The 19,148-nt window shown below is 47.0% G+C and overlaps 1 protein-coding gene across 1 annotated transcript; it reads left to right on the forward strand.

Annotated features, from left to right (window-relative positions):
* Positions 1 to 91: 91 nt before the first annotated feature.
* On the forward strand, positions 92 to 16,864 carry CLDN11 (claudin 11). The gene is made up of 3 exons (XM_077880315.1): positions 92 to 436; positions 4,548 to 4,712; positions 15,624 to 16,864. The coding sequence occupies exons 1-3, from the start codon at positions 211 to 213 to the stop codon at positions 15,854 to 15,856; spliced, it is 624 nt and encodes a 207-aa protein (XP_077736441.1). The 5' UTR covers positions 92 to 210; the 3' UTR covers positions 15,857 to 16,864.
* The last annotated feature ends 2,284 nt before the right edge of the window (positions 16,865 to 19,148 follow it).

Raw genomic sequence — 19,148 nt, forward strand, 5'->3', positions numbered from 1 at the left:
CGCCCCGCGGTTGGCCGGCTGGCCGGGGCCGTCGCCGATTGGCGCTCGCGGGCCGGGTCCCCGGGGTTTAAAGAGGGGGGCGGGGGCGCCCTGCCCAGCCGTCGCGGTCGAGCCGGGCCGCAGCCTCCCACGTCCGCCGTCGCGAGCGCAGTCCCCGGCGCGGGCACAGCTGCTGGGGCGAGCCCCGGGGACGCCGGGGTGGCGGCCACGATGGTGGCCACGTGCCTGCAGGTCGTGGGCTTCGTCACGAGCTTCGTGGGCTGGATCGGCATCATCGTCACCACGTCCACCAACGACTGGGTGGTCACCTGCGGCTACACCATCCCCACCTGCCGCAAGCTGGACGAACTGGGCTCCAAGGGGCTGTGGGCCGACTGCGTCATGGCCACGGGGCTGTACCACTGCAAGCCCCTGGTGGACATCCTCATCCTGCCGGGTAAGGACCTCGCCTCGAGCCGCTGCCCCCGCCCCTGACCTCGGCGCTCGGCGCTCGGCGCTCGGCGGGGCGCCCTCCGTCCGCCTCGCGGGAAGGGACCAGGCGGCCCCGCCCCCGACCTCGCCCGCCGCAGTTTTCTCGTCTGGAATTTGGGGCCGTGGCAGGGGGCGCGGGCCGAGGCACCCCGAGAAGTCCGCGGGCCGAGCCGTGGGCCCGCGCTGGGAACCCTGGCCGCGGGGGTGGCCGTCGCGCCGCCTGCCCACGTTCCCGCCGTCCGTGGGCCCGAAGCCCCGTGCCCGTCCCGCAGCCCGCCCCGGGGTGAGGGCCCTCCCAGCCCGCCAGGTCGTCCCGTTCCCGCACCCCCTGCCCCCGCATGGGGCGTCGGCCGCGGCCCGCGGTGACCCCTTCCCTGCCTCTGCACCGCCTGGTCCCATATACGCCCCCCCCCCGGCCCCCGCCCGTGCGATAGGGAAGACTTGACTCCCCGCCCCCTGCCGGCCGGTGCGATAGGGAAGACTTGACCCCCGCCCCCCCTTCTGGTCCCATAGGGAAGAGTTGACCCCCCTCCCCTGCCGGCTGGTCCGATAGGGAAGACTTGACCCCCCGTCAAGTTGACCCCCCTCCCCTGCCCTTCTGGTCCGATAGGGAAGAGTTGACCCCCCTCCCCCCCCCCCCCCGCCGGTCCTACAGGGAAGAGTTGACCCCCCCTCCCCCTGCCGGCTGGTCCAATAGGGAAGAGTTGACCCCTCACCCCCCCTTCTGGTCCCATAGGGAAGAGTTGACCCCCCTCCCCCCGCCCCGCCGGTCCGACGGGGAAGAGTTGACCCCCCCTCCCCCTGCCGGCTGGTCCGATAGGAAGAGTTGACCCCCGCGCCCCCTTCTGGTCCGATAGGGAAGAGTTGACCCCTGCCCCCCCCTTCTGGTCCGATAGGGAAGAGTTGACCCCCGCCCCCCCCCGTGCGATTGGGATGATGGCCCCCCCAAGCGAGAAGGCGAGCCGCCCCCAGTGTGTCCCGCAGACGCGAGGGGAGAGAATTGTCCCCGTCCGTCTCTTCCGACGCCAGTCCCCCCGCCCCCCCATCTTCACGGGCTTCCCCGTCGAAAAATTCTGGGCACCAGTTTCAATTGGGACGGGAACGTGGAGCCAGCTGGGTGAGAGGCCGGCCGCGGGCTCCGCCCCGGGGTGGGTGGGGGTGGGGGAGGGGGTGGGGTGGGCCCTTCTCTGCCCCCCCCCCCCGCGGGGTGGACGCCCCCGCCCCCGCCTTCTGTCCCGCTGGGCTTGGGGTGGCGCCGCGGGAGGCCTGTCCTGGTTCCCTAACCAGCGCCTAGCTCGGCTCCAAGGCCAGTCCGGGAGCCCCTGGCTTGGGGCCATCTCCTGGGGGAGCCTTTAGCTCCCTGCGGACTCTGCTCCCCCCTCCCCACAAGCCCCCCCAAGTGTCCAGCCCTTGTACTTGGAGTCAATCCCCCCTTCCTCCTTGCTGCTCTGGTATTTCACTTTTGTCACCATCAGGGCACATTTAGACTTTTTTTGTTCACTGTTCAAGTCTTTCTACCTTTTCATGTTAAATTCCTCCAAGATACAGGAGGCTCCTCCTCTCTTTGCATCTCCTGCACCAGGAATTGCTGCCGAGGCGGCTGGTGCGCACCTCCGTGGGAGTCCTGCCAAGCGCTATCTTCTCCATTTTTTAAAAATTAAAAAAAAAAAAAGTTTCTTAATGAATCCTTACACCCAACATGGGGCTTGAACTCTCCACCCCAAGATCAGGAGTAGCTCATTCTTCTGCCTGAGCCAGCCAGGCACCCTCCTCTACTCCATGTGGAACTTTCAGAATGACAGGGGTCCCGGGAACCCAGAAGATCTGCACTCACCTGCACTTAATGGCAGCCTTGGTAGACCTGGGAGGGACTCTGGGCTCCAGTGCTCGTAATCTGGGTAATTTAGGACAATTTACTAGTCTTTGCGAACACCAGTTGTCTTCCTTTAAAAATCGAAATCAAACCAACCCACCTCTCTTTCAGTGTTGTTTTGGGGGATTAAATGAGACATGCAAACCTCCTTTGATGCAGTAGAGGCTTCAGAAATTGTTGGTATAATTTTTATTAAAAGCTGGGTATGATATTTGTAGGAATCTGAGCAAAGCATAAAGTTTCTTTTTCTTTCTTTCTTTCTTTCTTTCTTTCTTTCTTTCTTTCTTTCTTTCTTTCTTTCTTTTCCTTCCTTCCTTCCTTCCTTCCTTCCTTCCTTCCTTCCTTCCTTCCTTCCTTCCTTCCTTCCTTTCTTTCCATTTCCTTCCTTCCTTCCTTCCTTCCTTCCTTCCTTCCTTCCTTCCTTCCTTCCTTCCTTCCCTCCTTCCCTCCTTCCCTCCTTCCCTCCCTCCTTCCCTCCTTTTTTCTTCCTTTCCCCTGAAATTAAGTTTACTGAGCATTTAGAGCCAAGTGGTTTATTTTCAGAGAACAGACCATCCTACAGATGGAGTTCACTTCAGGGAGGGCCTCATCCTTGCTGCGGTCTCCCTCCCTCGCACTTGGATGGGCACAGGAACAGATCTCAGTCTCCATCTTTTGATTTTTCAGTCATGGCCTTGGCCTCAGGCGCATGGACAGCCTGCACCATGAATTTCAGACCCTCAGCTGCTAGTTGACTGTGCCTGTGGTGTCCAGCCTGGCTCTCCTGCTAGCTGCGGGGGCACAGGACTTTGCTCAGAGGTCCAGCCTCAGAATCCTGTGGCTCTTCTCTGTGTGTGTGTGTGTGTGTGGGGTGGGTGGGGGGTTCTTCAGGTCAACAGATAGTTGATTGATTGTTTACCCTTCATTTTGAAGAAGCTGATGAGGGCAGGGGCTGGAAGAGTGCCCAGGGGGTCTGAGTTCTGGGGGAGCAGATCCTGCTTAGAGACAGTGCTGTAGTTGGCTCTTGGTGCACAGGCCAGACACAGGTTAGTGAGGCAGACACTGGGGCTCATTTTTGGCTTTGTCTTTAACTCTGCCTCTCCCCGGGCCACTAAGCAGACAAGGGAGAGTAATAAATACAACCCCCTCCTTTATTTTTGGAGGAAGGAGGGTGTTTTAATGAGAAACAGTACATCTACGCCTGCCATATTCTGCTGGTATCTTGTCAGAGTTATTTTACATAAATATCGCACATATTGTAATCTTTTTTCCTAATGAAATTGTTACCTGGCATTTTGATTTGACAGCATGAAGTTCAGTTGGTTTTGCTCCACTCTTATTATTTAACTTCTTATTCCTTCATTCCTAATTGTACGTTTACATCAGCTGCCGTGGGCCTGGTATTAACTCGGTGAAGACAGGTGTCTGCCCTCTAGGAATCCTTGGGGCTGGAGAGATGCCTTTAGAGCCACACCAGCCTGTTGTGGAAGCATGCCCAGGAGACTGGGTGAGGCGGGACATGGAGCCTGAGCGTGGGTCACGTGCTGCACCATCGATAGGGGTCAGGATTCATGAGCGCAGCATCCTCTGGGGAAATACCAAGCCGAAGCCTTAGATTGTCTAGTTAGGACCACAGACTATATACCACGGGAATAAAAGCATATGGTTGGGGACAAAATCACCTAGTGCACCTGGAGATAAAATGCACTGACACAGAGTAATAACACCAGTAATAACAGCTCATCTTTCTGGAGTATTCCGTATGTGCCAGGCGCTGTTCTCAGCACTGCATGAGTCCGCTAATTTAATCTCGGTTGAATTCTCTTAGAGAGCTCTAGGCACTATTATCATTTTCACCTTAGAGATGAGGCGAGTGGCATCTGAGATCACAGGAGGCATCTGAGAAGGTTTGAGTTTTAGTCTGACTCTTTCAGAAGGTGATGTCGTGGCGTAATTGGATTTGTGGTCCCTGCATCCTGGAAACTTCGACAAGTGGTCTAACCCGGGGATCTCCGTTCAGCCTCTCCAGCCTCCAACTCCTTTTTTTTGGTCCTGGAGTCACTTTAAAAGTTGAACATGTGATCTTCGGCAGCATGTACCACGTTCCAAGTCCTGGAATGGGGCCGGAGGAAGGCAGGTGGTGCAGAGCTCCCTGGGGCCGGAGTTCAGGATCCTGGGGGTGGGAGCCCCGCTCTAACGCCGCTGTGTGTTCTCTCGTGTCCAGGCTATGTGCAGGCCTGCCGAGCCCTGATGATCGCAGCTTCGGTCCTGGGGCTGCCGGCCATTCTCCTGCTGCTGACGGTTCTCCCCTGCATTCGAATGGGCCATGAGCCCGGTGTGGCCAAGTACAGGCGGGCCCAGCTGGCTGGCGTCATGCTCATTCTGCTGGGTAAGACCGCTTTCTATCTAGCACCCCGACTTCGAGTGAACCTGATGAATTGCAGATCTTGCCTGCTTCATGGGGTTCAAGAGGCATGTGAAAGGAAGCCAAAGGTATCTCCCCGGGAAAAGCTCCCCATGATGTGTATCCCTTTCTGTTTCATGGGTATTTGATGCAGAAGGACAGGTACTGTCTGTGGCTGGAGGGTGGGGGAGGTGTCACTGAACATGAAAACAAATTAAAAAGCAAAAGGCAGAAAGGATTATATGGGTATACTTAAGACAGAGACCCGGGGACAGGAGAGAGCGACACAGCAGCTCTCCACTCAGGCTTCCCAGTGGAATCCCTTTTGTGGGAATACCTATGCCCAGATCCCAGCATCTGGAATTCCTGGGCATCAGGCCAAGCAAAGATATTTTTTGAAGGCTTCTAAGTAATTCTTATGCGTAGCCACAGTTGAGAGCTTCATTTAATGTATAAAGAAAGAGTACAGAAGGAGGAGGGCAAGAGAAAAGAGGATGGTAGATCTCCAGGGATGATTCAGTATTTCATTTTAATTTATCTTAAGATTTTATTTATTTATTTTATTATTTTATTTTATTTTATTTTATTTTATTTTATTTATTTTATTTTTTTTATTATTTTATTTATTTTATTTTTTTAAAAGATTCTGGGCAGCCCCGGTGGCTCAGTGGTTTAGCGCCGCCTTCAGCCCAGGGCATGATCCTGGAGACCCAGGATTGAGTCCCGTGTCGGGCTCCCTGCATGGAGCCTGCTTCTCCCTCTGCCTCTCCCTCTCTCTCTGTCTCTCATGAATAAATAAATAAAAATCTTTTAAAAGATTTTATTTGTTTGAGAGAGAGAGAGGGCACATGAGCTGGGGAATTACTAAATGCTCAGTAACAAGGGAAGGGGGGAGGGGAGGGGTAGAGGGGCAGACGGACTCCCTGTTGAGCAGGGAACCCAACTTGGGGCTCGATCCCAGGATCCTAAGATCTGACCTGAGCCAAAGTCAGATGCTCAACTGACTGAGTCACCCAGGCACCCCTTAAGATTTTAAGTAATCTCTGTACCCATCACGGGGCTCAAACTCACAATCCCGAGGTTAAGAGTCGCATGCTCCACCGACTGAGCCCCAGGGGCCCCTTAATCTTGTATTCAGTAAGGATTCATTGAGCATCTGCTGAGTGCCAGGCACCGTGGTCGGCACCGGGGACTCTGGTGGAAAAGGCAGTCTCTGCTCTGAGTGTACTGGGGCATCTCGATAAGAGTGTGGCATGTGCTCATCGAAGAAAGGTGTATAGGTTGTGCACACACACAGGAAGGGGCCCAAGCCAGACTGGAGGAGTTTCCCAGAGCAGAGGATTCTAGGGATGAGTTTTTGAGAATTGAAGAGAAGGTGTTGAGACCACGGATGGGGGCGGGGGGGTGGCCAGCCCAGGCCAAGGAAATGGCACGTGCTCCTTCAGTTTTCCTGGTTACACCTGCACACAGAGGGTTTGATTTAACGACCTAGTGAGGATCCTTCTAGCTCTGCTCCCTTCAGTGATTTCATTTCTCTCTACTTTTTTTCCTGAATGCTAATCCCACCAGCACATTCTAAATCCTAATAGAAGACATGAATTTCAAGAACAGCGGCTCTTGCTGCAAAGTGCCCTGATGTATTGGTGAGCAGCAACTGGTCTGCATATGGGTTAGACGTAAAGTCAGGTTCTCCTGAGACAAGGAATTAGCATCCCCAAACTGGTATCAGACTATATGCTTGAAGGGTAAGGGTCAGGGTTCTCTTTTTTTGTTTTTATTTTAAAGATTTTATTCATTTATTCATGAGAGACACAGAGAGCAAGGCAGAGACACAGGCAGAGGGAGAAGCAGGCTCCCTGCAGGGAGCCCGATGTGGGACTTGATCCTGGGACCCTGTGATCACGACCGGAGCCGAAGGGAGATGCTCGACCACTGAGCCATCTGGGTGCTCCAAGGGTCAGGGTTTATATGGGTCAGTGCGGGGAGTAAGGGGGCATGTGAGGTAAGCGTGCCATTCCATAAGATTGCAAAGGGGTGGAGGGTTTCAGGGACCTGTGAAGCCACAGAGAACGCAGAGGAGGGGCTTGTGTGGGTGTGTGTTGGGGGGGCAGGTGTTGGGTGACGGGACTGCAAAGACCGGAGGGCCACTGTCATTTCCAGAGAGCAATCTTGGCGTGGACATTTTGGTTCCAGCCACAAAGCATTTGTGTGGGGTGCCACGTGGAACACACAGTGGCAGGCGATTCCTCTAACTGCCCGGGTCCTCTGTCGCAGTGCTTTTTGGAGGTCAGATCTTTACATTCAAATTCCCACAGTTAGACCAAAGCTCTGCAGGTAAATTGGTTTGTGGGATCCAGGTGGAAACACTTCTCATCCTGGGCAGTTGGCACTGTTACTTGCATCACATTCTTAGAGAATCTCCAGAAGACTCTCTGGGGCTCCGAGGATGCCAGAGCCAACGGGTGAGTCTGTTGTGTTAGGTGTTCATTTTTAGAAATTCTGGCCTTCCATGTGAGAATCACAGAGTACCCACTAAGAGAGTGCATGAAGGAAACAAAAAAAAAAAAACCCAAACCCTGTGGAAAACAGAGACATAAATAAAAGCAAGTACATATAGACCAATTGGTATTTCTTTAAAAAATAAAAACCCTAAAAACACCTGAATTGTCCAGGTGAGTAACAAGGGTTATTAAAAAACAAACAAACCCAGCAACCATTATTTGAAATTTCCTAGCTGAATTAAAGCTTTCCTTTATCCTTTTCAAGTGGGTTGCTTGGTGGATGTGGACAGAATTGTAGAGAGGGACGTGGGGTGCGGCTGGTAGTGGTGTGGGATCCTCAGTCCCTCATCACTGCGGGGTGAAAACACGGAAGCCCGTTGAGTGAACTCTCAGAGTGGCTGCACCTTCCCAGCCATTTGCTATCAGGTTGGGGTGAGGACGCCACCCCTTGCCCTCTTGTGGCTTTGAATTTCCAGGGTTACCTGTTGCCTCTTAGGGGTTCCATTGGACTTATTTCTCAGTGAGTCGTCACTTGCCTTCAGGTTGGGTGTTGTTTGGACTGGAAAGAGCTAGCTCTGGACATGCAGTGCTCATTGTCTCAGCTGTGGCACCTGCTGGTCGCCTCTGGTTCTTCTCTGGAGCCCAGTGCCTCGGTTCCCCTGTTGGCATGGATGGGAGGAGCTCGAGGGAGTGAAGGCTCCCTTTGTGTTGCTCTGGATTGACTTCTGACGTTCTCCCCGGAGAAGCCAGTGCTGGGCTCCTGCAGGTCACCAGTGATGCTCCAGCCGAGGTGTGGTCGCTGACCAAAGGGGACCAGGCAGCTCTGGGGTCTGGGGGCCCAGGAACTGGAAACAATACCGAAGGTGATTTGGATATGGAGACTGTGAGCACGATTACTTAAAATCAGTTTTTCCTGACCCTGAACATTTCCATTTTTCCAAAGGCTTAAAAATACGTCTGTTGAACAATAGTGTTGCCTTCTCCATGGTCTCAAGTTTAATGGTGTGAGAATTCAGTCCAGCTTTAGGGGTAGGAATGGGGGCCTGATGTAGCCTACTCCTCAGATCGAGGATGGATCCAGGTGCACCTGAGAGCCCCTACCCAGGCAGGAGGTGCCTATGCCCTGAGCTGCTTTATCTTATCACTGGGGGGTCAGACCACCTGCACTGAGTCTCGGATCTCCCACTTTCCACCTGTGTGACCTGGGCCAGTTACTTAATGTCTCTGAGCCTTTATATGAAACGAGGTGATTATGCTTATGTCTGAGGTTGGTAAGAACAGTAAAAGGAGGTGCAAGTTGTTTAGCTTGGTGTCCGGCACATAGTAAGTGCTCAGCAAATGGTTGCTGTTCTCATTGCTGTTGTTGGTTAGAGGAAATAGAGAGCTAACCCAGAGGGCAGTCGGGTATTCTTTTGATCATGTCTCATTCCTGCGGGGCAATCTCCACACATGGCATTGGTCAAGAGAGACAGTGAGCTCTTCCTGGAAATGCCAGGTCACATCCTGGTCAAATGGAGACATTTCCATTGTTTACTTTGTAAAAACCAGAGTGTAGATCAATAAGTAGTTGGAGGTTGGTTTTTTGTTTTTTAGTTTTTTTAGTTTTTTTGTTTTTGCTTATTCCATTATAAGAAGCCACGTTAAACTACCCAGCTAAAAATACTCAAGCTTAGTTCTGATTTGATCTCATTCTTACTTCACTGTAACTTAGGAAATACTTGATTTGGGTGTTTCTTAGGAAATACTTGATTTGGGTGGGGAGATGGGGTAGGGAATGGAAGGAGAAGTGCATATTCCTTCCTTAGTGGGATCCTCTCATTTTCTCTCCTCCTATTTAAAAATATGGCCCCAGGAATTGTATTTGTATTGGAAGGAAGTAGTTTCAATTTGGACCTTACTGGTAATAATGGAATTGCAGTAAAATAAAGGGTGTGTGCAACTGTGGGACAGATTGAGCTTGTCATGCGCACAGAATCAGATGTCCTAGGAAGGGTCACCCTTGGGTGTGGAGTCAACAGTGATGCCCTTAATCCTGGGGTCTCAAGAGAATAGATGGAAAATGTTTTCTTCTAAACTCATCAACTTTATACAAACGAGCTCATAATGTAAATCAACTTTTATATGGGTAGTGGAAAGGTTGTGGGATCTTTAGTATGGTCGTTTCTTAAAATGACCTTATTGGTAAAATTGGAGGAATTAAATGCTTTGTGAAGTCTCTCCTATTTCTAAGCTCTGTGATTAAAAAAAAAGATTAACAAATAACCATGAGGCTTTTAAAAAAAGTTACGGGGAAAAAAAAGATAATGATGTGCGAAATAGAAATAAAAGGGAAAAATGTTGAAAGCAAGCCAGGAAAAAAATGCAGTCAAATATTCCACTGACTTGATGATTATTTTAAATTTAGGTCTTCATAAAAGTCATTGTGTAAGAGGAGTATGTCCTTTGGCAGCTATGTTTTCTTAAGTCAAAATTTAGAGAGTCACAAATAAAAAAAAAGAAAAACTAAGATTTTTCTAGATTCAGATTATAAGGAAATAACATATATGACTCCAACCAACAGCTTGTTAGAAATCTCATTACTTGTTGCCTTGAGTTAATTGGTACAAAGCTAAAGTTAGTTGCTATTTAGAATATATGTTATAATAGCATCAATTGTAGAAGGCAGCATTCAGTGCACTGTAAGATGTTTAAATGGAAGAAAATTTAAGAAATAGTTTTTATTGTGGAAAATATCATACATACATAAAAGTAGAAAAAATAGTATAACTCAAACTCATTCTTAATAATGATAAATTCGAGGCCAGTCTGTTTCACCAATGTACTTCTTTTCTTCCAGTCCCCAGAATTTTTTTGAAGCAAATCTCAGATATAATATCAAGGAAAATTTTTCCCCCATATTACTTATATCACTCAGAGTAATTTATGTGATTTTAGCCGAAATATTGCTTTGTGCCAGAATTAATGCTTTTAAAGTCCTGTCAGTTCTTAGTTCTGAAAACGATTAAGCCTGAAAACAGAGGTGTTCATTGGAGGAAGGAAGAAATGTCAGAGTCTGGTGCTTTTCTGCCTTTCTGGGCCTCTTTGTCAGTCTTTCCCTCTCTTTCTAAATTGGTACCTTCAAAGTCACACACACATATACTCATTTTATTTAACTTCATCACATTTATTTAACTCCATATATTACCATGTGTCATCTAATCCCTAAAAAAATTAAAAGCTGTGTGTACATTGCTCTAGAATTGCCTTTCCTACTATTTTCTGTGTTTGGCTACATCAGGATCATTGTTAACTTTAAATAAGGCCGAATTCTATCAGCTAAAGAACACATTGTATTGCATTATTTGAAACTTAGCAAACAATTTTATTCCATGAAGAGCAGGGAGTTCTGTTTGTGAGAGCACCAAGTCCAGGTGAATCTGGATCTGCGCAGTGAAGCCTTCTTGCCTGCCCTCCTCCTCTTCCTCTTCCTTTCTTTCCTTTTCTTTTCTTTTCTTTTCTTTTCTTTTCTTTTCTTTTCTTTTCTTTTCTTTTCTTTTCTTTTCTTTCTTCTTTTCTTTTTTCTTTTCTTTTCTTTTTTCTTTTTTCTTTTCTTTTTTTCTATTCTCTTTTCTTTTCTTTTCTCTTTTCTTTTCTTTCTTTCTCTTTCTTTATTTCTTTCAGCTAAGTATGTCCCCAGTTTTCACTTTCTGTTCCCTCCAAAATGACAGATCCCCTCCCCGCCCCGCCCCGCCTTGTGCAGTTAACTATTGCATCTTTGGAAAGTAGAAGAGGAGAAATTGGAAGATCTGACCATTAGAATTTTTCTGTTAGAGACTTACTTTATTGTTCATTTATTTTTAAGATTTTATTTATTCATGAGACACAGAGAGAGAGGCAGAGCCACAGGCAGAGGGAGAAGCAGGCCCCATGCAGGGAGCCCAATATGGAACTCGATCCCAAGACCCTGGGATCATGTCCTGGGCTGAAGGCAGATGCTCAACCACTGAGCCACCCAGGTGTCCCAAGACTTCCTTTAAAAATGCATTCTGGTGACATGACAAAACAAAGCAATGAAAATTCTCTTTATCTTTCTTCAATTTTTCTTTACCTTGGGTAACCGTGACTTTTTTTAGAGAAGTATTCTATTTTCTCTGAGTAACTGGGAGAACCATTATGAACTGTGTGTGTGTGTCTACAAATAGAAGTAAATCTAGCGGGCCTCCTCCGTCATTAAGAAAGCCAAAATTTTTTGCTAGTTTTATTAATATTTCACATCTTTTAGTTAAGCAATGATTTAACTCTTGGATTTCGACTTAACTGATTAAAACATCCCCCTTTCCCTTCAAACCATGCTGAAATTGAGTAAGTTCTTCTTTTTTAGTTTCTAAACATTCTTCATTCTGAGTTCAATTGCAGGTCACTGTTTCCAGTGAACCTCTCATTTCCCTTCATGTTGTGTGGCGGCCTGTCATCTTTTAGTGGTTTTGATGTGGTTCATCTTTGAGAGCCACAGGAATTCCACCCAGAGTTCATTCATCTACTAGGAAATAAAGTAACCCCGCTGGCGCTTGTTCGCCTTGTTTTGTGGCGGTTATAAAAGAAGGAAATCTTTAACGAGGTAAATCATGAGCTTGCAAGTTCAAGTGTGTTAAAGTCACATTACAGTTTCAGGATTTTGGAAGTCAGTTTTGGTGGGTTTGAAGTGGAAAGGAGACTTGAAATGAGACTGTCTCTCACCCATCCATCCCTCGTTCATTCACCCGGTCTGGTATGTTCATTATTTAAATGTTTAGACACGTCCCTGATGTTTCCTTTTTCTAGTGAATTATGTTGGAATAAAATCTAGCAAAATCCCCCAAACAGTCAAAATCAAGGCTGATTATTTTTTTGGAAATATCGAGCCTGATTCTTTCCCCATGTGAAGATACTCTTATTCTTGCTTAGGAAAAGGGGAAGAACTAGGCAAATTTCTTATCTACCTATCTATCATCTATCTATCTATCTATCTATCTATCTATCTATCTATCTATCTATCATCTACCTATCTATCATGTATATCTTTATTTTATAAAATCCACACCAAATCTGCATTTGAGTCAGGTTTACATGAAGTGTGGGGAATACTTAGGAGTATGTGTGTGTGTGTCGTATGTATAAATATAAAATAACTGAAAAATATAAATTTGAATCGTATACTGTTTTGAAATCAGGCTAATTGTTTATGGAAATGATAGATTGAATTGAACCAAATCAGCTGTTTGGGAATCAAATTTTTTTTTTCTCCCTGTGGAATTCAGCTATTTCCTCCCTACCTTTTCCTTCTAATCAAGCTTGGGTATTTGGAAGCCCTTGCTAGATTGCTGTTTGACTCAAGCAGAATGAGCGCTCCCTTTGGGGGGCTCGGGGTAAGCAGCTGGATTGTATGAAGAGCCTAGAGCAGTTTTCTTTGCCTGAAACACTCTAGAAGAGTTTGTTTCTTGTCCTGACACCAAAAAAGACTCCTTTTCTTCTTTCTCGGTGTCTTGCTGAGGGTATGACTCCGACAGTAGCCACGCTGTACTTGGTGAGTGCTGCATTTGGAATGTGTGGCTGGCGGAAGAGAGAAAAAAGACTTTTTTCCCCTGTATGTCAGGTGTTCGAGGCCCTGGGCTGGAAAGGGAAGAGTCAATTGACACTGGTTTTCTTGAAACACTATTCACAGAAGGAAAATACATCGTCTCATGGTATCGCATATAAACATATTACAGAAGCTGGCGTGATTGTTCTTACTCTAAGAAAAAAATGAAGCCATGAGCATATTGACAGATTTTACCTTCTTAGGTAATCTATACAAACTCCTGAAATATGTGAATAGTTTACATTAATGGAGAGAATTTAGGCTATTATAAAGGCAATTTGAGCAACTAAAAAACCCCCAAATTAATTTTCTTCCCTCTGACTTCTACTAGAGATCTATGCTTTTTTATAATAGGAATCCCATTTACTCATGTGTATCTATACCCAGCTCGTGGGGCTGGGTTTAGTCTGTTGTTGACAAGAACCTATTCCAAGCTACACAAAATGCAGTGAGGTGGCTTAAGAGGTCTTTTTAAAAAAAAAAATATTTTAAAAAGATTTATTTATTCATGAGAGACACATACACACACACAGAGAGAGACAGAGACACAGACAGAGGGAGAAGCAGGCTCCCCGCAGGGAGCCCGATGTGGGACTCGATCCCCGGACTCCAGGATCACGCCCTGGGCCACAGGTGGTGCTAAACTGCTGAGCCACCAGGGATCCCCCTTAAGAGGTCTTTCAAAGTGGGTAAGAGTTAAATCTTTTCTTCAGTTTAGAACTAATGTATGAGACTGTTAGATTTGGGTGCTTCTGTTTAACGAAAAATTCTATATCTTCTCTGTGGGCATTGAGGTTAAGTCAGAAAATCACTCAGGGTGAGAAGTCAGAAATCCTGAGTTGAAAGTGACAAGGAGACTCCAGGTAGCAAACATCACAGTACCTTGAATTTATTGAAGGCTAATAAATGGCTAATGATTGAAAACCTCATTGTGATTATTTTCCTGATCTGTCAGCTTTAATGTGTGATCCCAATGTAAAGCTTCAACTAAAATTTCTTTCCTCCTTGTAGTTGTGAGAAATCAGGTGACACCAAGGGCAGTTATGGAGTTACTTTGTTGGGGGTTGTGTTCAGCGCATTAGCCACTAGCCACATGTGGTTATTTAAATTTTAATTAATTAAAGTGCAAAACACAGTTTTTTTGGTCTCACTAGCCTCTTGAGAAACCTTTAAAAGCCCCTGTAGCTTGTGACCACCCTATTTGACAATGCCCGAGTGGAGGTTTACAGCATTTTTAAAAGTTTTCGTAGGCTCTTGCCTGCCCTTGTTTTGCTACTTTGCTTAGGAGGAGAGGAAGAACTAAATGATACGGAAGCTATTTCTTATCTTCCTCTTTAAAATCTAAACCACGTCTGAAAGTTAGACTGGTTGCTGGAAGACCATAAAATTCTACCATTGTGACTCAGATATCATCACCGTGGAACCCTTGCATGGGTAGATTCTTTGACTCTGAGCATTGCTTATTGGTGTATTGAGATTTTGTGATCGTGAACAGCACCACAGACTCAGACTCTTAGCCAGTACTCCGCTGGTGTCTAGCAACATCCACCACAGCAAGAGAATTCTCCGAGCTTCTTCAGTCTTCGTCATGTGAATTGGCCAAATTGTAATGGGAGTTTTCCAACTGACCATTGGAAAGATGAAGTGGGCATCATTTCCTTCTTCCTTTCCTTTCCTTTCCTTTCCTTTCCTTTCCTTTCCTTTCCTTTCCTTTCCTTTCTTCCTTTCTTCCTTTCTTCCTTTCTTCCTTTCTTCCTTTCTTCCTTTCTTCCTTCCTTCCTTCCTTCCTTCCTTCCTTCCTTCCTTCCTTTCTTTCTTCTTTCTTTCTTTCTTTCTTTCTTTCTTTCTTTCTTTCTTTCTTTCTTTCTTCTTTCTCTTTCTTCTTTCTTAAGATTTTATCCATTTATTCATGAGAGACACACACATGGGGAGAGAGAGAGAGAGAGAGAGGCAGAGACACAGGCAGAGGGAGAAGCAGGTTCCCTGCAGGGATCCCGATGTGGGACTCGATCCCAGGACCCCGGGATCATGCCCTGAGCTGAAGGCAGATGCTCAACCATTGAACCACCCAGGCATCCCATCATTTTGTTTCTCATTTCCGAACATGTCAGATCATCTAGTCATCCACTTGGTACACACTGAACACATACTATGTGCCCCAGAGTGAGTTAAACACTGACTTTACAAACATAAGTGGGACTTGGTCCCTGCCTTCCAGGAACTCAGAACTTGGGATGGGAAATAGACACATAAAGAGATCATTATAATACAGTTAGGTAAGTGTAATAGAATTCTAAGTATAGATATATGGGATTCTAAGTATGGATATATGGGATTCTAAGTATGGATAGATGGGATTCTAAGTAAGGATAGATGGGATTCTAAGTATGGATGTATAGGATTCTAAGTATGGATATATGGGATTCTAGGTATGGATAGATGGGATTCTAAGTATGGATGTATGGGATTCTAAGTATGGATGTATGGGATTCTAAGTATGGATAGATGGGATTCTAAGTATGGATAGATGGGATTCTAAGTATGGATGTATGAAGATAGATAAGTGAACGCAAATACCCATTTTGTGGCTCAAATGACTTATTCCTGGGCTTTTGCCTTGGCCTTCTTTGGTCCGTGGCACCTGTTGCAAAAACCAAGGCCCGGTGGTCTGACCCAGCTGGGCCGGGCGGGAGCCCTGGGGGCCGGGGGAGCGAGGGGAGTGAGGGGAGCGAGGGCAGCGTGCCCGCTGTGCAGGGGTGCGCTGGGCGTGCCGGTCACAGGTGTCTCTCGTCTCCGCAGCTCTCTGTGCCATCGTGGCGACCATCTGGTTCCCGGTGTGCGCCCACCGCGAGACCACCATCGTGAGCTTCGGCTACTCCCTGTACGCGGGCTGGATCGGGGCCGTGCTGTGCCTCGTGGGCGGCTGTGTCATCGTCTGCTGCGCCGGGGACGCCCAGGCCTTTGGTGAAAACCGTTTCTACTACTCCTCGGGCTCCAGCTCGCCCACTCATGCCAAGAGTGCCCACGTATAGAGGGCTCCGGCCTGACCGCGGAGCTGCTGCGGGTCCCGGGCCCGCGGCCCTAGAGTCGCTGCCCGGCCCGGGGAGGCCCCTGGGCTGCCAGGCTCCAAAGCCAAAGTTCTAGAAAAGCATCCGGTCTGGCATGTTTTAGTCTTGATACCCCTCTCTCTATTTGTTGCCTTAAAAGGAATCTTTAGCTCAGAAAATGCCCTTTTCTCATAGTTTTGCCCATTATTAGCTTTTTTCTTGGGCATTCCTTTGTTGTTCCCCAGGATATATATGGATAGATATATATCCCCCCCCCCCCCCGTTTAAATTTTAAATATCTTGCAAACATTGCTGAGTTGGGTGTGCGGAGAGGAATAAAAGACCCTTTTCAAACTGTTACAGATGAAAATGGGAGCCTCATAAAGATGCCTCTCTGTTCGCTCCCTCCTCTTCGGCTCCAAGGTCACCTAGTGATAAGCCATAGAAAAAACTAGAACTGGGGACATGGGGTGGGGAGGGAGGGGATTGGGGAACTTCCCCTTTTGTAAGCTGAGGGCAAGGGGTGGGGATATTTTTTAGTTTGTGATTTTACATTTATCTGTACATACTTTTTCGAGGTTGATCATTTTTGTAACCATGGTTTTCCTGAAATTCTCGACTCATCTGTATGAAGGAAATGAACCAAATAGACTTCAATGATACGATAAGTAACAATACATGTGCATATAACTCTAATTGACACGCCGCCAAATATATTTGATTTCCAGGTTTGTATGATATGGTTCTTAATCCTACACTTGCGTATGCCTCAACGTAACGCATCTTTAAAGCTTCCCCCCTTCTCTGTTGTCATTTTGTTAAGCCATCTTGAAGCGATGTTGTTTAACATAAATCGTGCTGTTGAATTTGGCTTTACGGGTGTAAACACTGATGGTGTATCAGAATCTGAGGCCCCAAACTCTCCAAACATTGATGGTGCATTTTGTTCTTTAAGTGAAACCCATGCAATAAAATAACAGACTGTATGCAAAAGTGGCCTTCAATATTTTCTCGTGTCCAGAGGCGCCATCTATAGATTTCAAGGATTTCATTCATCTCTACTAGTAATTTATAGAGAACCTGGTCGGGCACTCAAGAACAAGTCATTCTGCGCTGCCCTGAAAAATGAAAACATTCTATTTTATTCACTGTATCACGGTGGTCATGCGTGGTCATAAGAGTGCAGCCTTGATGCTCTGCAGGTTTCTTGGGTGGAGTGATGTTCTAGCATCTTAAAGTCACGTCTAAGTGGGTGGCAATCAGAAACCAAGTCCCCAGCACAGATAAACTCCTTCATCTATTTTGGACACTTAGTAAAGAAATTGGCTGTAGGCAAAAGGGAAGTATAACACAAACACCCTATATTGGATATTTTGGTAATAATATCTAAATGCAGTTTCCTCAAACGTGTGCATAGATACTTGGAAATTTTGGACAAAGATAGACACATTGAGTTGATTTTTGTTTGTTTTCTGTTCCAGAAGCTCTGTCAAGTAATGAGTCTGCTCGTAAAAACACAGATTACAATCTGTTTTGGCAGTATTTTTCCGAAAATACTAATTTCATTAGTTGATAATATAACAGGCAAACATTTCCTCTTTGGAAATATCCACTTGGGCTAGTCATTTTGGTAGATATCCGTGTACATGAGGAGATTATAGCTATTTCTAAATTCCTTATGTGGAAGAGACAGTCTTCATGTTGACCAAAATATTTGCTTAGTTATAATAAGGTTTTATACGGACACAAGTCATGTAATTTTATTAGAGGACTCTCTCTAATAAAAACCTGTTAGGGTGTAATGACTGTGAGCCTGGATGGAGCAAAAGACATCCATCCAGCAGGTGTGGACAAGTGAGGTCCCCACGTAGCCTCTCCTTAGCGCTGCTGGCTTGAGGCTGGTGTTTCACGTGGTTCTCTCCTCATCACGATGTATGTACTCACTCCGCAGCCTCCTTCCCTGGGGCTGCTGCTTGCTTGCTCACCCGAGAGGGCCTGCTACATGGGCCCACTTTTCCCTGTGGCAAGAGAAGAGACACCCCGTATCTCTCCTTGCTAGCTTATTGCCTGCCTAGTTAGGAAATCCCACTTTTTTTTTTCTTTAAAAGATTTTATGTATTTATCCATGAGAGACACACAGAGAGGCAGAGACACAGGCAGAGGGAGAAGCAGGCTCCATGCAGGGATCCCGATGCGGGACTCGATCCCAGGATCCCGGGATCACGCCCTGCTCAACCGCTGAGCCACACAGGCGTCCCAAGAAATCCCATTTTCTAGGCCATAACAATAGGATTGGGTTTTATTATCAGGGCTAGGGAGTGAGGGGGGCGGGGATAGCTGTTCCTCCAGAACAGCACTGTCTGGCTGAAATATAATAGAGCCACACATGACACTTAAAATTTTCTAGAAGCCACATTAAAAAGCTAAAAACGAGCAAGTGAAATTAATTTTGATATATTCGATTTAATCCAATATATCCAGAATATTCTCATTTCAATAGGCAATGAGTTACAAATGGGATGTTTTATGACCTGCTTTTTGGTATCCAGTTTTTTGGATTCCAGTGTGTATGTTACACTTCGAGCACATCCCCGTTTGTGCTAGTCACACCTTCAGTGCTCAGTGGCTCCCTGGCGTTGTGGCTATTGGATTGCTCATGACATCACAAGCTGGGAGCTATAGAGCAACAGCTTCTGCTTCAGTAATCATCAACAGGGACTCAGTCTTGATGATTTTGTCTGCTCTCAGTAGGGCTGCATTGGAACCTGGCGACTTTAATTGTCCCCCAGGGGGGAAACAGGCCTCCCCCCCCCCCCAATCACAGGTAAAATAGCAGACCCAAAGTGCTCGACCTGAATAACAGGGAAAAGGGAATTCACGCTCTCGGGACCTGTTTGTATCACGAACTTCACACTTTGAATCCTCCTCCAGGGCCCCAGTGTGTAGAGTGAAACATGAGATGTAGAGAGTTCGGGTTATTCGTGAAGTTCAAACAGCCACTAGAGAGGAGTAGAATTGGATTTAGGTCTACCGAATTCTGAAGCCCTCCTAGCCTCTTATAGGAATCACTGCTAGGAAGTCAGGTAAAGGGCAGATTTGTTCTTCTCACCCCCAAGGGCCCCTCGGAATTCACCCAGGAATCTGCATTTTTATTGCACTCCCGTTGATTCTGATGAGATGGTCCTTATGCCACACTTTGAGCAACAGTGGAGGGAAGGGCCTCTTCTTCATGCCTTTCGGGATGCAGCTAACTCCCAGCACCCATCTCGCTTGGATG

Source organism: Canis aureus, chromosome 31, assembly GCF_053574225.1.
Source record: "Canis aureus isolate CA01 chromosome 31, VMU_Caureus_v.1.0, whole genome shotgun sequence".
Lineage (NCBI taxonomy): Eukaryota > Metazoa > Chordata > Mammalia > Carnivora > Canidae > Canis > Canis aureus.